Here is a 21,494-nt window from a genome sequence, read left to right on the forward strand (position 1 = left end):
TGATAAATATTTTTACAAAGGGGAACATTTGCTGCTGTACAGAGTATTTTAAATATTCTATTAAAAAATTCATATAGGGGATCATTTTAATCCAAGTGAATTCACTGCTAATCAGGAGGCAGAGTGTGTGCAGAACTTAGTCTTGCAAGCAAAAAATGTTATTATACACTTAGCATAATAGCTGCATAAGAATAGGATCCAACAAAGCATTGAAGTGAATGTTTGACATTCAAGCATCTGGATAGAGTTAGTAGGGCTATAATTTTACCTTTATGTCAGAAAACGCCTGCCATGTTGAAACCTAATTTCTCAGGTTTAGAGCCTAAGAGCTTTACATAAAAATAGGGATTGTTTTTATTTTAAATGAAAATGTGCTCTGTCATACTCAGATTTTTTTTTATATATTCTTCTCCTCATTTGCCCTCAAACGTGGGTGTCTGAAGCTGACAAGTTGTCTCAGCAAATTAAGTCAAGCTGGAAGAAGGAGCACAGTGCTATGGCAGAGCAGCAAATAAGATTTATATTTTCGAGCAAGAGTAGTAATTAGGCCATTGCATATTTTATATCTTCATGTTTATTTTCAAAGAGATGGATCAAAATAAGCATAGATGTAATGAGACGTAAGTACTCCAACAGGCAGTCAGGGTTCACCAAGTAAAAGCTACAAATTACTGTTCAGTTCTGCTGCCACCCACAGTGCCTACATCCCTGAAATACCAGCAGGCAGGTGCTTTGGTCAGAGTTATAACTTGATTTGGAATTATAACACTAATTATTAAGGGAATAGATTTCATTTTTGTTCACTGGTTTTGAAAATCAGACAGATGAACCACTGCTATGGCAGAGGATGATCTGGAGGTCCCAGGCTCTAAACTCCAGGCAGCCCTCCCTGTAGCTATGTGCATGGTGTGGGCTCAACTTGCTGCCTTTCCTTCCAGCACCAGTGTCTCGGGCAGTGACCATTCTCCTTACCTGTGTCTCTGCACATGTACTGCAAGATTGGCCTATGCATGGTGCTGCTTTTCCAACAGAAGTAATGTGATCACTGTTAAAAATGTCGGATGACTCAAGATGTAGTTGTATGCTAACCTGAGGTGTTTGACTGTTAAATTTCTGTAGTATTCCCTCTATTTTGATATATTTCTTTACAGTGAGAATAATTGTGTCAGCTAAACTAAACTTAGGAGCAAAAATGTTGCTGGAGTTCACAATCTGATTTTTCTTTGTTTTATCCTGCTGTCACAAAGTTGCAATCCTTCCCTAAAAACTGCTGGAGTACTTTATATCCAGGTACATACCATACATAAATTCAGAGAAAGCAATACAGATGATAATTTTTCTGCTTCCTTCCCCACAGATCTGATGGCACATAAGCCTTGCTGCTCTCTCAAATAGAAACCAAGTTGGGTGCTTTCATCTGCCCTCTTTTGAATTGTATTGATTCCAATTACAAGCCAGAAAGCAAAAATGGAGGAGAACTCCTCACCACTCTGTGTCACCTGTGGCCAGGCACATTTACCGGAGGAAAACCACTTGTACAGCTACACTGAGGAAGTAGATGATGATCTGATCTGCCACATTTGCCTGCAACCTTTGCTTCAGCCATTAGACACGCTCTGTGGTCACACCTTCTGCACTGCCTGCCTTACAAACTTCCTCTTGGAAAAAGATTTCTGCCCCATGGACCGCAAGCTGGTGGCTCTCCAGAACTGCAGGAAGTCCAGCATACTGGTGAATAACCTCCTGGACAAGCTAATGGTTAGCTGTCCTTTCACAGAACACTGCTCAGAGGTTGTGCAACGTGGTCACCTTGAACAGCATTTCCAAACCCAGTAAGTTTTTCTTGAGGTGGTGGGTTTTTTCATTGTGCTGCCTTTTCCTTAAGGAGATGGAGAAGTATCAGCAATTAACACTGATTTAAATAGACTGTTAATATAAAGGATGGTTTATCAATTTCAGTCCCCGGGAGCACCTATGCTATCGTGAGGTTAGAACTGAGTTGGTATTTGATGATGTCTCATGGGCTTTTTTAGAATGAAATCTACCTAAGGTGCTTCATGCTATCATTAGCAGTTCTGGGCAGGTACCTTGTGGTAAGCTGCATAAAGGAAGCCTGTATTTAGTCATCCAGAGAGATCTGTGAGTTTTGGGAAGCTGAACTATCATAAATATTTCAGTCATACTATGGCTTTTGTAATTGCCCTTTCTTCAATCCATTTTTGAATTGCAAATGACCTACATGTGAAGTAGAGCAGAAAACGTTCCCAGTTTGGTGCTGGCCTTTGGAGCTGAGGGCTCTTTCCTTCCAGGTGCACACTGGTTCCTTGATGGCACACAGGGGCTCACAGAGGGCAGCCCAGCCTCCATGGCCTTGGTCATAGCCGCTGTGGCTGGGATCACCTCACCCAGGGAAAACATCCCCAGGGAGCAGTTAGTTCCTTTGCAGGGGGAACTGATGGTGAGTGGCCCTCAGCACTACTACTGCCCAGGAGTGTTCAGATTTCTTTCCCTGCAAACGCAGGCAGAGGCCTCTGTTGGCCAGCATGCTCCTGGGTGGGCATGGTAGTACTGATGGTCAGAGCATCTCTTTCCCAATCTGATCTGTACTGCAGGTCATTGGTGCCAGCAGTATCGCAGAATGCATGAGGAGAGAGCTGGAGCAGTGTGCTAGAGAACCCCATAGCTGGCAGAGGCTCTGTGACCTGACATTCAAATACAAACCCATTCCTTAAGGCACTTGGATTCCTAAGAGGAATTTATTCAAGGTACTTATTGTGGAACTGGCTGATGGTGCAAGGGGTGCTGCCAGCCATGCTCCACAAGGTGAGCTTTTGCTGCTAGAGAGAGAAATTAGCAGGATTATCTGCTGTTTTCTGCCTCCGGTTAGTAATTCTCTGACATACCAAAAATATAGATTTCAGCAGTGATGCAGGTAAAGGGACTGACAGTCTGCTGTGAGCTGCTGTCATAGAGATTATGTTGCTCTACAGATTGTAACAATAAAATCTTCAGCCTCTAGTGCAAATAGCCTTTCCTTTTGCTATATACAAGAGCTGCTCTGAAAGTAATGCCTCCTATTTTGTTATGTTGGCCTATTATGTCAGAAGCAGATGCTGGCAGTGTGGCAATAGAAGCTGAACCTTCCCACCAATGCTCTGTTGATTTCGTTGCCATGTGACAGATGGCAGCAGTGGGGCAGTCTGAGAAAGTGGCATCTGGTATGGAAATGCGTATGGAGAAAATGTGTGTCACTGAATTCCTCCATGAGGGAAAAATTGCACCCATGGACATTCATCAACACTTGCTGAATGTTACAGAGACCAAACAGTGCATGTGAGCACTGTGAGTAGGTGGGTGGTATGTTTCAGCAATGGTACTGTCATAGCAGCTGTGAAGCAACAAATCACCTCCACTGGTGCAGATTTTTACCAGAGTGATACACAGGCTTCATTTCGTCGTGGGTGAAAATTCACAGCTAATGGTGGTGACTATGTTGAGAAATAGTGTTTCGTAGCTGACAATTTCCTCTATCAAATTATATTATTGTGCTCTTTGTCTTTGTAGTTCCTCACTTGTCCACAGCCTTTCTGCAGCTCCTCCCCCACACCAGGCTCTCCCAGCCAAGTCTCAGCTTTGAAAGCCCATGGAGGAGCAGGAGAGGAAGAACTGTGTTCTCCCTGTCTTCCACATCCTAGTGCACATCCCAGTGCAGTACAAGGTCATGCTATGCAAGCTGTGTGGCTTCTTTGCTGCCACTAATGGCCGTATTTTCCATTTGCAGTATGATTTGTTTCCTTAACAGGATAGTTAACTTTCCTTAAGGTCAGAGGGCAGAGGTATTTAAAAGATAGAGAGTACCTTTGCTGTTGGGTGTTCCTCTAAAACCCATGGGTTTTTACAGTGTAAGTCAATTGAAGCTTTCCCAGGGTGTGCCCTCACAGGCTTTCCCACCCATGAGAAGAATTAAGAGGAAACTGTGTGACCCATAAAGGAGACTTTTGAAACATTGTTTGCAGAGCTTATGCAGAACGTTTATTGTTTTCCACATAAAGCATTTGTTAATAATCACCAAAAGCATTTCATGACTCTGCAGAGATGCAGAACTCGCCCTTGCAACCCCGCTCCCAACTCTTTGTGGTGCTGGAGAGAAGGGCACTGTGCTCTTCAGCCACAGCTCCAGTATGCCCAGAAAAATAGATGCTGTTCTCTTTAACATTGATGAATCAGTAGAAAAGGTGTCTGATTTTGTTGATTATGACAATAATAGTAATGATAACAATAATAATTATAATACTCATGCAAGTGAACAGAATGGCTCAGATGCTGGGGAAAAAATCTTGACTAAACATGCTCTGTGCTCCCAGGGAATAAATCAGACTCTATGAGAGTCACCAGGACAGTCGTCAGCCCTTGTATTTCTTGCACAAATTGGTCTCGGACCAATCCGTGCTTGTCCTGATCGGAGATGGGGTCACTGGTGGGACAAGGTGAGTTTGTTGTGTTTTATGCTTTATAATTGAAGAGAGAACTTGAATTTTTTAAAACACCAGTTACCACAGAGTATACAGTTAAAAACAACCTTATTTAAAATGTTTGCTCTTTCATCTCTCGGAAAAAAACAAACAAACAAACAAAAAAAAAAAAAAGAGAGAGAAAGAGAAGAGAGATGTCCTTGATTTACTACATGATTTATGTTTGCACAGAGACATCCAAATGGATTTTGGGAATTCAGACAGCGATGCAGACAGGCAGCAGTTGGCTGTGATCCTTTGCAGTGTTTTACTTTAAAAAGGTGTGGTCTTCTGCTATCGTCTGCTTCTCAAGTCCACGGGGGGCACGTTCCCCCCTTGTCAGATGGCTACACCCTTCCGTGATGCAGCTCGCTCGTAACCCATCTGCTGTTGGGCAGTGATGTAAACCTACCAGCTGCCTGCGAAGAACCACTCTGAATCGTGCAGGAGGCAGGTCTCTTCCCTGAGCATCGCTCTGCTCTGCAGCATAAGTCACTGTCTCGCCAAGCACGCTGTGCTGTCCCTAAACCCTCACAACTCCCCGTCTGAGAGTCAGATCGAATAATCCTCTTACAGGTCAATGATTTTGCAGTGTAGCCTCGTTTATGGGATTTAAGCTCAATTCGTAATGTGCTACCGTTGCGTTGAAATGGGAAGGCTGGCTTAGAAGGGGCTTGGCCAGCACGAAGCTTTGCGTTGCGTGTCCCACCCGCACAGAGCGAGCGGGAAGGAGGAAACCTGGCAGCGGTGCCATCAGCGCTGGGAATGAAGGCTCTCCTGCTGCTGGTCCTCCCCTGGTTAAGTCCTGCAAACTACATAGACAATGTGGGCAACCTGCACCTCCTGTACTCCGAGCTGTGAGTACACGCGGTCCTCGTGTTCTGTCTGTCTGTCTCACCATAGTGGTGGGGAGGTTCTGGACATGAGCGTTGTGGGGTCTGTCTGTCTGTGCCTGCGTGTTTGCATGGAGAAAATGAGCCAACATCTTGCCAGTAGCCTGAAACAAGGCTGCAAACCGGCTGCTTTGCATCGCACAGGCTAATAATAGCAATACGTCCCCACTGCTTTCTGCTCTCTGAGCATGGAAGCAGCCAGGGCGTACAGAGGCTTTTTCCTTATCGACTTGCTCTGCTGTGCCAGGTTTTCCAGTGGTTGTTGGGTTTGTTTTGGCTGTTTTTCCATTTCTAAATTTCAGTCTCTTCTGTACATGCAATGAATAGCTTTGCATGGGAACTGGGCGCAGAGGAGGACATCGTGATGGGCACCCTGGTAGAGCGCTCGCCATGTGTACAGGCATAATGCTCTGTGTGTAAATCTGCATGCCTGGAGCAAAATGCTAAGAAGCCTTTCACCAGAAATAATTCACTTGAGACAGGAAAGAAATTTCCAGTATTTGTTTTTTTGCCCACAGCAGAATGTTATTTTCTATAGAATGCAAATTTAAATGCTGTAATCCATGCATATATCTTCATGCCTTAAAAAAAGGAATCCCAGGCAACCCCATAGCTAATCTCTTCAACCTATAAGGCAAATATTATGTGGTGTCATCTGTAAATGGTGCTAGTTTAATCTGTGCTTGAATGTTTTTTCATTACTTAACAGGGCCTATAAGAGTAGAAATAAATGTGTCAGTATGCTGATGTTTCATTTGTGATTTAACAAATTATATATTCTAGAGATAATGAATGAAATGGCTAATTCTGCTCAAAAATCAGAAATGCTTATATTGTGCCTGCAGTGGGAATGCTTTATTAACAGTTGTAATTAGTACCAACGAGACAAATTTCCAAATATTTCTGTCTCTGCTGTTACACAAAAATAGCAATGCTATTCTGAAGCAGAAAGTCCCCATTTGAAATGCTTGTCTCATACGCACTACACCTATTAATAATTTAGTCACTCTTTGTACAACTGCTCAGGATTTCTGTATGCCATGTGTGCTTTCAAATGTTTAACAGACCTGGTTTTGAGGGTTGCAGCTATGCCCTAATCTCAATTAATTGGCGTTTTGTTAGAAATGTTAATTAAAAAAATAAAAGAAACTAGTGAAGCCAAGCAGTCTACAGGGGCAATCAAGCTCAAAACAGAGCAGATGAACACTCATAATGGAAAAAATGGCATCTGGGATGCCTAGTTTCCAGGAAAACAAACTGATGAGATTAATCAGAGCACAGGCGCTCACAGCCTCCTTGCTTTTCTTGGGGAATTCAGGTTCACTGACTCTCCCAGGACAAAGGGCTGTGATGAACGGTAGCTGTTCAGCATTTGTTTATGTAGCCTTCTAACCCATAGGAACACTGAGCTCATGGATGAAGGCAGTTTGTCTTAGTGGAGCAGGTGTGAGCTTGGACACATGCATCTAGGGGTATCAGCAATGAGAGGTGGCACATCCCCTGAGCAGTACCCAGCCTTGGATGTGCCCCATGCCCAGGACTGTGCTTGCTGCAATGTTACTGGGGCTGACGTAGCCCAAAAGGATGTCAGGCAGTTTGAGCTCCTTTTGGTAATTCCCTCTCTTCCACATGGACCCAGTGTCTGGATGCTGCTCAAGGCACTCATGTACTGGTCTGTGGGGCAAGCACAAAGTCTTCTTGAATAGCAGTGGTTGAAACAGAAAGAGAAACAAAGCTTCCAGTCCCATTTAATCAGTATATATAGATATTACGATCTAAAGGGTGTTGCTTTGGATGATTAGGCACTTGCGTCCAGGATGCATTCCATGCAGTTTTATGAGTGAGACAGTGTGGGCACCGGTGCCCTGGACAGCCTGGTGCTTGGGGGACACATCTTTGCTGTCCCATTCCTTTTGATATGCCCTGAATCCCATGGGGACAGTTCTGTAAATCCTTCCCCAAAGGCAGCCAAAAGCCCTAACCATGTATGTGTAGCCTATCTAGCAACTTTCCCCATGTCTCGAAACCAGACCATAGTAAGCAGAAAGCCTTTTTTTCATTATCCCACTCTTTGGTTTCTGTCCAGTACAAATACTGGCCTTGGTCAGAACTCATTACTTGGCTGGCTAGCAGCCATTGGAGATACCAGCCAAGGGAGATGGCAGCAGGGCTGTGAGAAGAGATGGGGAAGGTGAGGACATGACTATCTTCACCAGCATCTATGCGAGAGGCAGAGTAAAATCGCTAGGATTTGTACTACCCTCCCATTCATACAGCCATCTTCTATCTAGTTCTAACAAAGGCTAGGTTATTTGTGCTCTGCTACTGGGGTTTACTTTGGTTTGAGGGCATTTTTCTTTCCAAATTGCAGAATGAGTAGTTTGGGGGATAGGAACTACAATATAGCCCAAAGCCTGTTTGGAAAAGAAGACTTTGGAATATGTTCAAGAAATAGAAGGCAATTTGAGAAGAATTGAATAGGAGAAATGAAGCTGGGAAAAAGCTGTGTCAGACCTTTGCTGTTTTCTACACCAGTGAGAAGGAGAGGAGAGTTCATGTGTCGCAGTGGTACTTTGTATGACATTGTGGAGTGCTGCAAATTTTAGCTTTCTCTGTAACAGGTATGCTTATTCCCTGACACTCTTGCCAGCACTAAAATCCCTTCCCTGGCCACTGCCTGTTGTATCTCCCATGTTCCTATCATATATTCCAGCACAGATGATGTTCTGATTCTTCTTGCTCTTTGCCAAGTTGTTATCAGCAGTCTTGGGCTAGCCAGGGTGCTTCTGCCTAGGGAAGCCCAAGGCAACATCTGGTGGAAGGTCAGGAGAAACCTGTTCATTTTCCTCTCCCACTGAAGCTAGGATGGAATGCAGCCACACCAGCCCAATAGCTCTTGGCATCCTAAGGATCTGCGGGGTCCTCCAGATCCACTGTACTGCTCAGGGTTGACACTTCTCCTTTATGTCTCTGTAAAGAAACCTCAGGAGACAACTGGTCGTCTTTCTTATCTAAAATATATTTAGAAAGCAAATACTTGCCCAGCAATTCTTTGGAATTGTGATGTGTTACTCCTTCAGTTTAAAAGCAGTGTATGAGGATGAAGAGGCAGCTGCAGGAGGTTCTTCTGCAAGTGAGGACCTGGTAGCACTGCTCATATCAAGAAACACCATCCTTTTTACCCTCGTGACTTTAAAGCAGGACCTGTGCTGAAGGTATTCCTCAATAGAAGGATTTTCTAAACTTTGACCTCAACTGTTCACTTAGAAATAAAATGGAGGGACAGCAGGATGCAGGTAGTGAGTAACCTCACCTTCTCCCTGAGGACACACGGGGAGTGCGATGCTGTGCCCAGCCTAATCCCTTCAGGCACGTGGCCCCACTGACTGAGGTCTGCTGGGCAGCATGCATGCTCAGCACTGCTCCTGTGCCAGGGAGCCCTGGCAGCTGCGCTGGCCTTCCTCCAGGGATTAAACAGCCCCAGCTTGATGCAGGCAAGTTAATCCACCAACTGAGTGCACCCCACTAATTTAAATCAAGGCTTCTATTTTAAATCTATTGTTTGTTAGAGCAAAGGGCACACCTGAACTGCTAGTCCTGCAAGCAAAAAAAAGTTCCTGCTTTGTGTCTTGCTACTCTGTGGTTTTACATGCAGCAGCCGAAGGAGTCCCACCAAATTAATGCGATAGAGTTTCCCATATAACTTTTATATGATAACGGCTCTCTTAGATTTCAAAACAGCACTTCGGCCAGAATAGCCAGTAAAATTGAGTTTTTCTGTTTGTTCAATTTAAGAAGGAGAGACACAAGCACCAGCTGTTTTCCAGTGTCCTTGGGCATGTTTGGCTTTTGGTAAGCACAATTTAGCTCAAGCTATTAGATGAAGGAGGAATTTTGTACAGAAACACAAGAGTGGAAAATCGTAGTATCTTTCAGAGGGTTGTTTTCAATTCAGATAATCCCCTCAAGGATCCTCAGGTTTGATGTCAGAGCAAGCCTTCATTTACAGAAATGGGCAGAGCAGCGTTTCAGGGCTGACCTTAGAAAATCCTCCTGCACATGGCAGCTCTGCAAAGTTTGATGAGAAGTGGGTCTGGCTTCAAGCCTGTGCCTGGGAAGTGAAGGAGAGCAGGGCAATTTGGCTGGCTGGGCAGTGTGTGACGTGCAAGGTATTTGGGGCAAAATTGGAAAGCCTGGAGCATTTGTGTGTTAGTCCACTGCAGAAGTCACGTGCTGACCTCCTTACTTGATGCAAAACTGTGTGTATAGAAATCTGTGTCAGAGTTAAGCTGTGAGGTTAATTAAAACTGAAAATGTTGGTATGGAAGTCTTAAAGTGAGTGGAAAGATCCTTGAATGAAAATATAAATGAAATGTCTGGAATATATGCGTTAAACAGGCAGAACAAAGCATGTGTGGACGAAATGTGATGAATCCTTTCCAGTGTAGTAGAAGTCTGGGTGCCTCTGAGCAAAAGCAGAACTAAGATGAATTAAAGCAGAAAGACATGCATTTATGGAGGTCTGCCTGTCACCTTCCTTTCAGTGCTGCAGCCTCACAGAGGGAGCTGGATGGAGACATGGCAAACTTGGATATCTTGGCCAGCCCCCTCGGTTTCCACCTCTGATACGGTCTTTGGGAGGGCTCTTAACCTTGATGTTAGCATTCATTGATACATTTAACTCCTCTTGATTGCCAGCATGTAGCACACTGCAGGTGAGCTGCAGGCATCCAGCACTCTCAGACTCCCTTTCCACTTCTCTGGCTCTCTGCAAGGATAGCAGATCCACCCATTGTACTGATGAGCTTCAAAGTGATAAGCAGTGGCAAAGATTTAGGGAGCAAGTTGCAAACTATCATGCATTTTGACTGTGACTATAATTGCCAGACAGACAGAGGAGTTAACATGGAGAATTTCAACTGGAAGAACAAATGGTCATGTGTACGGCTCTTGAAATTGAAGAGTAAAACTTGAAATTTCAATATAAATGTAGAATGAGAGCCCCCAAACAGGAGCCCATGTAGATGGCCTACAAACATGCTGTGTTGTGCTTAAAAATGTGGAAGGAGCTGTGTCCAGATTCGTGGTGTTGAGGTACCAGTATGAACTACATGAGCTACATCAGGTGCTGCATCCTTCAGAGCTTGATAGAAACTGAACTGCTGGCCTAGGGGATGCACTGACAATGACCACATGAGTTTAGCCTTTGACTGAGGTCTGACTGCCCTCTGTGAAACATGCAGCAAAGTGGGTTCTGGGTCTCTCCCCCACCTCTTCCCCATCTCACCTTTCTCCCTTTCCCCACATGTTTTACATCCTGAGTCACACAGGGCTGCCCATCCATGGCACGAGTAATACTTCTGGTTGGCAGTGTATTCCCAATACTGGAATCCTAGGTGCAAGGAACAAATTTGTCGGAGACAGCTTCTAGGGAACAAAACTTCGTTGAGAGCTTTAGTAATTTTGTTGACTCTGCCTGGGAATTTTATGTATAATGAAAGTTGGTGTTCCAGCTACACTTTGAAACAGATCCTGTTTTATTCCTTATGCACAGTTGTGAAGCCTGCTTTTACTCTATTCACAGCTACCTATACACATGAGATCAGAGCTGCTGGCATGTTTTCTCGTGAGCTGGAGCCTTCTCACAACTTTGGGAATGCCTGATGCTGTCCAGTCTCAACTCCTAACAAATGCATTCCATAGCCAAAAATAAAACCCATGCCAGTCAATACAGTGAAACCACGCCAAGCTGAAAAGGCAGTACACTAATTATGGTTGGCAGAAAGGTTTCTTTTTGTGGGTGAGTTATGCCTCAATTATGTCTGAATCTTGTGTAGGCTGCTTAAAAAAGGTGTGCTTATGCTTTTTCCCTTTGTAATGAAAGAACAAATGGGGCAATCCTTCTCCCCGTCAGAAGCTGGCTCACAATAGGCATCCCACTTTGGGATGGGGGCCAGATCAGGAAGAGCACTGGGGCAGAAAGGAGTGGGGTGGAGGGAGATGCAAGAGGTTGGTGGTTGCACGCAAGCAGCAGATACTCATTTCTTGTCTGTCATTAAGCTACTCTGGCCGTATGCTGCAAGTTTGGCCGACCTCCGTATCTCTCTGACAATTAACCTAGTTTAGCACTGGCACTGGCAGCATGACAAGGATATTTTTCCTTAAGCTATTTCTCTGACAAATCTGGCAGAACTGGGCTGCCCTGTAACATGAGGATAAATTCTGCTTTTGCAGAGCTCTTGTGTCCACTGAATACTTGTTCTGAGAACAGCTACAGCACAGTAGGGAAGCAGATTTGGAGGTTTAAGAGTCATCTTGATTGTTTTTTTGTTTTTTTTTTTAATGCTCTTGACAGTTGGGTGGAATCTGCCTTCAAGGTTTCTGACTAGAGAGAAGCACTTTGGGACGTTGTCTATGAGCAGAGCCATTGTTCAGGAGCTATAACTGATGATTGCATGTCCAAAGTTACCCCTGAGCTATGTAAAAGCTGACTGGACAAGGATGCCAAGAGCACGGGGCACAGAAGCAGAGATCCTTGCAGTGCTAGGCTAGCAGTGCAGACTGTGGGTGTCAGTGTGGATGGCTGCTTGGGGCTTCGTATATCACAAGGAGGGCCTAGCCTTGCTCCTTAGCATTGGACTGGAACCTCGGGGGAGGTATTTGTTAGTAAATGACATTTCATATCACTACTAAAACCCTGCTGTCACTGAAGGATTCCTGGCTTGAAGCTGGATCCTCTTTGGGGATTAAGAATGTGAATTTCTTTTTACATCACCCCTAGGCCTTGGCAAAGCTGCAGTTGATGAAGACTGAATTTATACAGTGAATCCTTGGTCTGTCTCTAGAATACGTTTTATGTATTCATATAATTTATTAATTGACAGCAGATTCTGAATATAGATTGAGACAAGTTCAGGAGAAACCTAGTGAAATGGCTGGAGAATTTTAACAGATGCTGTGAAACTTATACAAAAAAATGAACTGTGAATTGTCTTAACTGCTACATATTCTACAATTTATCCTCCCGATATGAGATAAAAGTGCTTGACTGTAACAGTGAGCAGGTCAAGCTGGATTTCTAGAAAGTTTCTCTCTTTTTTCTTTGGAATTGGCAGTACTATTGAATGTTATTGATACAGTCTTGCATTTCTCAACACTGTGGACAGATGATCAGATTTGTAAGGATCACGTACAGCATTGACCCTATCTCCCTGCTATTCATTCTCTCTTTTTTCTGTCAAGATCTTGGAAACCTGGGTGAGGAGGAAATAATCGCTATTGATTCCTCTGTCCTTGAGAAGTTGTCTTGCTTTGTGACACGGCTGTGACAAATGGCATGAAGATAGGTGGGCTAGGATAAGAAATCTGCAGTTGCTAGAGCTGTGCTGTGTTGATTTTTTTTTTTTAATTTGCTCTTCCACTAACTCATTGCTTACTGAACCTGCTTTGGCAGGGGGATTGGACTCGATGATCTCTGGAGGTGCCTTCCAACCCCTACAATCCTGTGATTCTGTGTGATTCTGTGATTTACCCCCAATAACGTAAAATACATTAATTAAAATGCCTTTAGTGGTATAAATTTCAGCTATAAAATTTGATCATCAATGTGTTTCTGTAAGATTTGCTTTTCTCTTTTAGTGTATTGAAATCACGCTGGCAGGAAGCAAGTGTTTTAGGCCAGCAAGTCATTTTATGTGTACGTACTGAGAAACTTACACTTCTCCATACATTGCGCATTGCAGTCCTATCATTCACTAGACAGTGTGTAATATATTCTTAATGTGGAATCTCAATAATTCAGCAGCCTCTTAAATAGAGGAAGAGGGGAGTCTGACCTGCTTTAAGGATCATGATTTCCTGTCTCCTCTGCAGACCTTAGAGAACTGATAAGATTAGGAGACTGATGGCCTCGTTGTGTGCAGTGTTTTATTAAGAACAGACAGTACTAATTTTGAAAGCGTAATTCAGGATATTTTCTTTCCTCCTCCCATTTGTGATAAGCACTGCTGTTGTACGTTATTCATAACGTTCAGTTAGTACTGGTAAACCCCACTGTCTTTTACCTTCCTGCCCATGTAAAATTATTAGTGGAATGGTTTCAAAGGAGCATCTGAACAGACCCTTTCACTTGTGGGTTTTATAACTCAGCAATACAAAAGGCCAAAGAATGTCCCATGTGGAACAGGCTTTTATGGAGAGGAGATGGGTGTGATTAACCAAATCATCTGTCCTGGAAGGCACTGGAAGTATGCTGTGCTGCTGTTACTATATGAGAATGTGTGGGTTGATATGGATGAGCAAGGCTGATTTGCTTGATATGTAGGAGCATCTCCTGCCAAGAGGCTGAATTACAGCCAGAAAAAAAAAAGTGCTTTATATGAAAATCATGTTGCAACACAATCCTTAGCCAAACAGGTTTTGCAGTGGGAACAGGAATCCCAGGAGGTAGTCATGACTTACCTGCACTAGCTCCTGAAAAATCCTTGCCACTGGTTCTGGGCTGAGTGTTTGATATATTGCCCCTAGTTTGTCTTTGCAGCAGGAAGGTGGCACTGCTAGAGAAAGATTAAATTCCACCCCAAATGCAGTGTGTATGTTCTGGTGCTTAATTTTCACCTTTGGCACTACTGGGGTGCTTTTGTCACTGGGATCTGTTGTGAGGATGTGCGTGGCAGAAAGCACCTGTTGCTGCTATGTTGCCCCTGTCCAGACCATAATTGAAATATTTATACTAGTAGCATTAACTGAACCAGTGTAGAAATGAAGAGATCCTACACCTGGTGGGCAAAGCTACTGCAAACCATGCTGTGCAGTGTCCCCTGAGCTTTCATACAAGACGTCAGAGCCCTGCACATCCTGCACGGCCTTCAGTGCCATGGATATGCTGTGCTCTCCATGTCTGTTTTCCAACTGCTTTATGTTGTTGTGAGTCAAAGGTAGGGCCATACAAATATGCTTTCCTTGGAGTCGTGTCTGTGAATTTTCTTGGTGCTCATTTTAATAAGTCCTGCATTTTAGCATGTCTTGATGATTTTTAGTGGGCTGCATGTGCACTGTTTCTAGCAAGCATGCTGCTTCTAGTTTCTTCCCTCAGAGAGGACTGAATTCCAGCACATTTCTTGTTCTATCCTTCCAAGGAATGAGTGTAATGAAGTTGGACAGTAATGGTTACAGCATTTCAATTTTTCTGCTCTGTCCCAGTGGTCTGAGCATCTGTGTTTGAAGACGCTTACAGTTATGGTTTTCAAGTTCATAATAAATCAGAAGGTAATAGATCAAAACAGTACAGAGCATTTAATAATATGTATAGTGTACATACAAACTTGGACTTAATATGGTGCGCAGGCAAAGCAAATCAATGCGGAGTCTCACAGACCTACCTATTTTGTGGTCTGGGCTTGAATAACAGTAACATGACCCAAGGGAACAGAAGGAATTTATAATGAGAGGCCAAGACCAAGTAACCCTCTTCTAGAGCTGATGAGCTGTAATCCACACCAGAGATTTCCAAAATGTATTTGTACCCCTTCCACCTATCTCCCAACAGAATCAGCCTGTCTTCCTTCTTCCTTTCCTTCCCTTTCTTCAGCAGATGCTTAGTTACATCCCTCATACTTTTGCTAACTCAGTTATGCAGAGAAGTTAATAGCCACATTCTTAGAAAGAAAATGCATTTCACAGACTTGTGATAGTCTCCTTGCTTTTTGTTAAGGTCTGCTAATTGTTGTCCAGATCTTCCTGTGCTTCAAGTGCTGTTTTCCAGTTCCTAGCAAATAAATGTTGACAACCAAAGGAAAAAATACCATAGTGATTTTGTGCCTTGTGGTGCTTCACAACACCAAGAGAACTCACAACTGACAGCATGAAGGTTTTTTGTCTGTGATGAGAGCTTGATTTGCTTGCATGTTAGGTAAAAATAACAGTTGGCTCTTAAATAGGTACTTATCTTTTTGCATTGTTACATAAGCTCTCTTGACACTAGCTGTCAAGCGTGAATTGACTGCTTCTGCCCTTTATATGTTTTGAGAGAAGATTTAATTTTGAAACTCCTTATTCATGAGTGCCTCTTCTCGTTCCCTTTACATGGCTTGTAATGCTCGTCAGTCTCCATCATGACCAGTGTCACACTGTGTTTTGGTTTCTTTAACTGTTTTCCACCTTGCTGTTCCTGTTTATCTTAAAACTTCATCTAAATACTTCTAAGGTTTTGTTTTCCTTACACCTCCATTCTTGCCTCTCCCATAGCTTAGCAATGAACTGCTTGGTACAGCAGTGAGCAGGGATCAAGGTCAGAGGGAAGTGTGACTTCAAACATTACCCAAGATGACAGTAGGATGTTTCTCCTGTTTGAAAGAGGGAAGAGAAGCAGGCACTATGAGGAAGCATTCGTACTGCTTAAAACTGTAAGACTCTCTTGGACACAAGCCCCTTGTAACCACTATGATAAATACACAGTGACAAGATCAATTAAGGAGGCCTTGCTGGTCCTGGATTTAAGCATGGCAGGTGAATGGAGATAACCCATCCATAACATCAACGTCACTTGAACTTGGTAAGTTCAGCGTTTCAGTCCATGGGGATATGCTTCTGCTTGAGCTGCCCCAGCCCTGCTCTTGTAGCAGTTGTGAGGCACCATTTATTTCATTTCTGTCGTCTCCAAGCTCCTGATGCCTGTGAAAAAGCTATTCCTTAGAGTGTGTTGTCTTGTAACAGGGAGAGAGGGGAGGAAAGGGAGAAAGAAATGGGCCAAGGACACATGTGGCAGACTACAACAGTGCTGAGCGTGCTGAGCCATGTGTCTTCTGTCTCCTTGCACTATTTCAGTGCTGTAAAACTCTGAGCTAATTATGCTTCTTATTTTAAATTTATGGATTAAATTGTGGGTAAACTATGGATTCAAGCTGTGGAGCTTAACCTCAGCAGAACATGTAGGACTGAAGGCTAAAAACAAAGGAAGATTTTTGGATTGGCTAGGTTGGATTAGACTTTTTTTTTTCAGCAGATGTGATGAACTTATTTACCTGTTACAGTGAACATAGGTTAATCCAGGCCATCAAATAGCTCAGCTACAGAGCTGCCATCTAATTAAAATCCTGTAGAGCTGACACTTAATTAAAATCTTACCTACTGATCTTCTTCCCAGTTAAATTACCCCCTACCTGAACTGAATTACTTAAAAGAATTGCAAACTTTCCTGCAAAGCCCACTACAAATAATGAAAAGTAACCCGAGGAAATAGGGATTGTAATATAGTCCAATTCCTCTTACCTAGTTGAATTTTTGGTTTGAGAACCTTGTCTCTTGCTGTTACACGATCTGCTAGTCCAGCACTCTGATAGAGGAAATTATGGAAGATGGAAGGATTTTGGATTAATTCCTTACAGATATTATTCCACTGGCTTCATCAAATGACTCTGGATTTTCATTGGAATGAATTGGGAAGAATGAGGACTTGTGTACGTGGGCAAACATCTAGTTTTTATGTTTGTAAGGAGAGATAGATTAGCAGAGATCCAACTAATATATTTTTTGAGGGGAAAGGAATTTCTAACCACACTGATTCTCATCACGCTGTTTTTAGTGAAGCAGCAAGTTTAGAAAACAGAACCTTGAGAAACCTCCCTTGAGAATATGTGGGTGAATGGGTTGAAACAATTGCTTTGCAATCTCTGTGACAAAAACCTCTCCAAAAAAACCACCCTGTGTGGGAGCTTCATCAAACCTCAGACTCCACTTGTCTGTCTCTTACAATAGTGGTAGCTGCATGAGAACAGATCTTACAAAATTGTGACTTTTCTCCTGTTTTTTGTTGTTGCTCTTGAAATTTATCTTCCAGGATTGGCAGACAGAAACTCCATGACTTGAACAGCAACCAGAAAGTCCCTATTAAAGAGGATGTTTTCAGGAGAGTAGCAGGATTTATGGTGAAGTAGTGACCCGTATGACTGCTGTGTGGTCAAGTTTGCAGATAAAGGTCGAGTGAGGAAAGTCTCTCTGCTTTGCAGTCATCCATAACATCACAGAAGTTTAGGGGTGAAGGAACTTTAACAAATTTTTTCTGGAGCAGTGGAAATACACAGCTGAATGCTATGGATGGATCCTGGATCCCTCTCCCCACTCCTCTGGCTGACCGCAGGGATGAAGGTGAAGTCTAAGCTCTTCTGGCATCTCTGTTCTCCTTGATGTCCCAGGCACAGGGATGAATTTTATTGTTGATCACAGCAAAATGGAAATCTTACGGTTTGGCTCTTCCTCATTCTAAAGGTTTCTGTGCATTCTTTCCCTTTCTTTTTCTGGCACTGCTGGAGAGTGGGATTTTTCTGGCATCATATGACACTGTCATGTCTCCAAACTGCCATATGCAAAGAGCAAAAGAATAACAGCAATTCCTGGAGGGAGCAGCCTCCTTGCTAAGGATACTGAGGAGAGGAGAGGGCAATAGCCATAGCCACTTCCTGGCAGGGGAACCATAGGTAGCATGCTATTCTTTTTGGAAATGCCAGAGAAGTAGAAGAAAGCATTGAGGGAGTTGCCCTCAGTGGACAGCACAATAGGCGTCTTCAAAACATCTCTTCACACCATCACCTTTTCTTGAAAGCATTGTTCAGGAAGCCTGGATCTGACTAACTTTACAAATAATGAATGCCACTTTGAAAACAAGCTTATGAATCATAAGATCACTTAGGATCAGATTTCCATTTCTCTCTTTTGAATGAGAGCTCAAGTGTGACTCTGCAGAAAGACACACCTTTATAGTGCAAATGTGACCTCAAGAACTTTTTGAAATCCTACTCCTGTATGAACATGTAGTGAGCTACAGTGTCTTCTTTCAAGAAAATGTCACTTCCTCACTGTTCCTGAACCTCCACTAGACATAGTTGGCCAAGTGAGTCACCTTTCACTGCCTTGGGTTCATTTATTAAGGATGCTGCCAAGAGCATCTGCCTACTGAATTGGAGGACCGATTTTTTCCCCTCCAGTTTATCACAGCAGTGTTGTTTAAATTATAATTAAACATGTTAATTAGCAGAAAACAAGTTATCAAAGTAAAGGGGATAAAAAAGATCTGCTTTTCCCCTAATGAAAAAAGGATATCTTGCTTCATTTCCTTGTGTTACTTATGAATGTATGTTCCTCAATATGCTGCATTCTTTGTGGACTAGAGAAAGGACAGGTATGTTTGCAGACTTGAAAACAAGCCATAACTGTGCTAATAGCGTGAGTACACTTAACTTCTACCTGGTGTGAAGAAAGGAACTCTGGGTGCAGAGCCTGGAGTTACGGATAACGCTGTGAACATCTATACCTGGCACTGAGAGCTCCCTCAGTTCCCATTTGGTGTCCAAAGAATGGGGACAGGAAAGAAAAGGCAGGCATTCTCCCAGAGAGATGGCTTGAGAACAGAGGAAAGTAATCCATAATGAAGTTCTTAAGTTGAAGTTGATCTGTAATAAAGTCACTGTGTTGTTCTTACCTAGGGAAGCTTATATGGTGAATGCTCTTATTCTGGAAGAGGGATGTCTCTGGGGAGGCTGTTCTGGGATGTGTGTCTCTACATAGAGTGGCTACAGTATTATTCCACAACCACAACAGAAATCATGTATTTCCCTCCTGCAGACAACCCCTTGGTAAAGCAGCACCATCTCTGGAGGCCGCTGTGGTTAACCTTTGTGGAACTGTTTGTGCTCAGTTTTGGAAGGCCTCCTTAACATCAGTACTTGTCAAACCCTCCTACGCAAGGCTGTAACATCTTCATTAGCTTTTAAAGAAAGAAGAAAATGATTTATTACGAGGCTGTTGTTTTGTTTACAGTCACTAAATTGTTAGGTATTTCTTAACCTTTTTTCCTCCTATTCCTTCTCCTTGCATTTTGCACCCTTATAAATGCTTGGTGCTGAGTGCTAAGCATGTGAATTTGCCCTTCTAGCAACTGACTTTGTTTCACCATCGTGTAAGAAAATCTTCAGCCTTCAGAAGGTATAACCATCTGACAATGGTAAATTACCAAATACTGATCTGAGGAACTGAAAAAAATACTGAATAATAGAATGATGTCTCACTTGCTAGTATAAATATTTAAATGCGTTGCTGGTTTTGTTTAGTCTGTCTAGGTAGAAAAAGTGTTATCTTTTTTTATCTTTTCCCACAACATCCTTATAACAAAGCTGAGGAAGTGTGGGATAGATGAGTGGACAATGAGGTGTGTTGAGAACTGGCTGACTGACAGAGCACAGAGGGTCGTCGTTGGCTGTGCAGAGTCTGGTTGGAGACCTGTAACCAGTGGTGTTCCTCAGGGGTCTGTGTTGGGTCCAGTCTTGTTCAACATCTTCATCAATGACATTGATGAGGGGATAGTGGCTACTCTTCAGCAAGTTTGCTGATGATACAAAGTTGGGAGGATTGGCTGACATGCCTGAAGGCTGTGATGCCATTCAGCGAGACCTGGACAGGCTGGAGAGCTGGGCAGTAAGAAACCAGATGAGGTTTAACAAAAGCAAGAGTAGAGCCTTGCATTTAGGGAGGAATAATTGCATGCACCAGTATAGGCTGGGAGATGAGCTGCTAGAGAGGAGCTCTGCAGAGAGGGACCTGGGTGTCCTGGTGGACGACAGGTTGGCCATGAGCCAGCAGTGTGCCCTTGTGGCCAAAAAGACCAATGGCATTCTGGGGTGCGTTAAAAAGAGCGTGGCCAGCAGGTCAAAGGAGGTGATCCTCCTCCTCTACTCTGCCCTGGTGAGGCCTCATCTGGAGTACTGCGTCCAGTTCTGGGCTCACCGGTACAAAAAAGACAGGGATCTCTTGGAAAGAGTCCAGCAGAGGGCCACAAAGATGGTGAAGGGCCTGGAGCATCTCTCCTATGAAGAAAGGCTGAGTGAACTGGGTCTGTTCAGCCTTAAGAAGACTGAGAGGGGACCTGATCCAGGTCTATAAATATGTAAAGTGTGGGGGGCAGAATGGCGAGGCCGGACTCTTTTCAGTGGTGAGTGGAGACAGGACAAGGGGAAACGGCTGGAAACTGCAGCATAGGAAGTTCCGCACAAATGTGCGAAGGAACTTCTTTACAGTGAGGTGACGGAGCACTGGAACAGGCTGCCCAGGGAGGTGGTGGAGTCTCCTTCTCTGGAGATGTTCAAGACCTGCCTGGATGCCTACCTGTGCGACCTGGTGTAGGGAACCTGCTTTGGCAGGGGGGTTGGACTCGATGATCTCTGGAGGTCCCTTCCAACCCCTACAATTCTGTGATTTAATGTCTGTCTCTAGGAGCAGGCAAATATTTTGGAATCAGAAAAAATTTCCTTATTGTAGCTGTAAGGTTATTCTGTGTTATAAAGCTGGTCAGTCTGGATGGATTAGCTATCTGCATTGACAGGCTGTCGGGGTTATATTTGCATGATGTGAGTAGAACTTGGTTTGTGTATGTCTAGATCTGGGTTGCCAACAAGCCCAATGGCACCGGCTGCCATCCACAGGGCACCAACACAGATGTCCAGCTGGAGATCTTGACAGGGGGTGACAGCTTGGGTCACCTTGAACTAGGACATGGGTCATTGCACTGCTGTGAAAATGAGCAGGCAGTGAGACACAGTGTGAGCACACTGCTGGCATTCAGATTGCCAGTTCCCTTCAGAATGGACAGGGTCACCTTTATTTGAAGAAGACAGACAGTGATTTTTCCCCTTAAGAGCCAGTAACAAACCAACATCATTTCCTATGCCATTCTGGCTTTCCTTCAGGAGGCCATCATCACAGCTAACAAGACCCAAGCCTACTTAAACTGTGACGTTAACAAAATCGCAGCCTGCGCTTGGAACAGCCTCAGGCTCAGAGGCTGGCTGAGTCACTGAGATGCCATAGCCTGTCACAGAGCATTCACAGCTCAGGTTCATTTCAAGTCTTTTGCATGGCAGCCTGGACCCATTTTGAAGGAATACCAAGGTCAAGTAGGTAGTGCACGCTTCTAGGGCAGTGGGGGCAAGACTGCAATCCTGTGTGACCTGAAGGAATATGATTGCAGCTCATGCCCGGTGTTTGATTCTACAAGCCTGTTGCCCAGGACTATGAGGTTATAATTGCCCAGCTGCATGCATGA

At 43.7% G+C, this 21,494-nt stretch overlaps 1 protein-coding gene across 15 annotated transcripts in view; it reads left to right on the forward strand.

The window, feature by feature from the left end:
• The window catches only part of LNX1 (ligand of numb-protein X 1), a 104,680-nt gene that overhangs the window by 39,725 nt on the left and 43,461 nt on the right, over positions 1 to 21,494 (forward strand). For 13 of the 15 annotated variants that reach the window (XM_048943198.1, XM_048943187.1, XM_048943200.1 and 10 more), the window contains one exon: positions 1,358 to 1,832. In XM_048943198.1, coding sequence (XP_048799155.1) covers positions 1,468 to 1,832 — 365 coding nt within the window. In that variant the 5' untranslated portion in view covers positions 1,358 to 1,467. Of the gene's footprint in view, positions 1 to 1,357; positions 1,833 to 4,824; positions 5,369 to 21,494 lie in introns of those variants that run through there. The other 2 variants (XM_048943201.1, XM_048943202.1) reach the window with 1 other exon arrangement.

Source organism: Lagopus muta, chromosome 4, assembly GCF_023343835.1.
Source record: "Lagopus muta isolate bLagMut1 chromosome 4, bLagMut1 primary, whole genome shotgun sequence".
NCBI lineage: Eukaryota > Metazoa > Chordata > Aves > Galliformes > Phasianidae > Lagopus > Lagopus muta.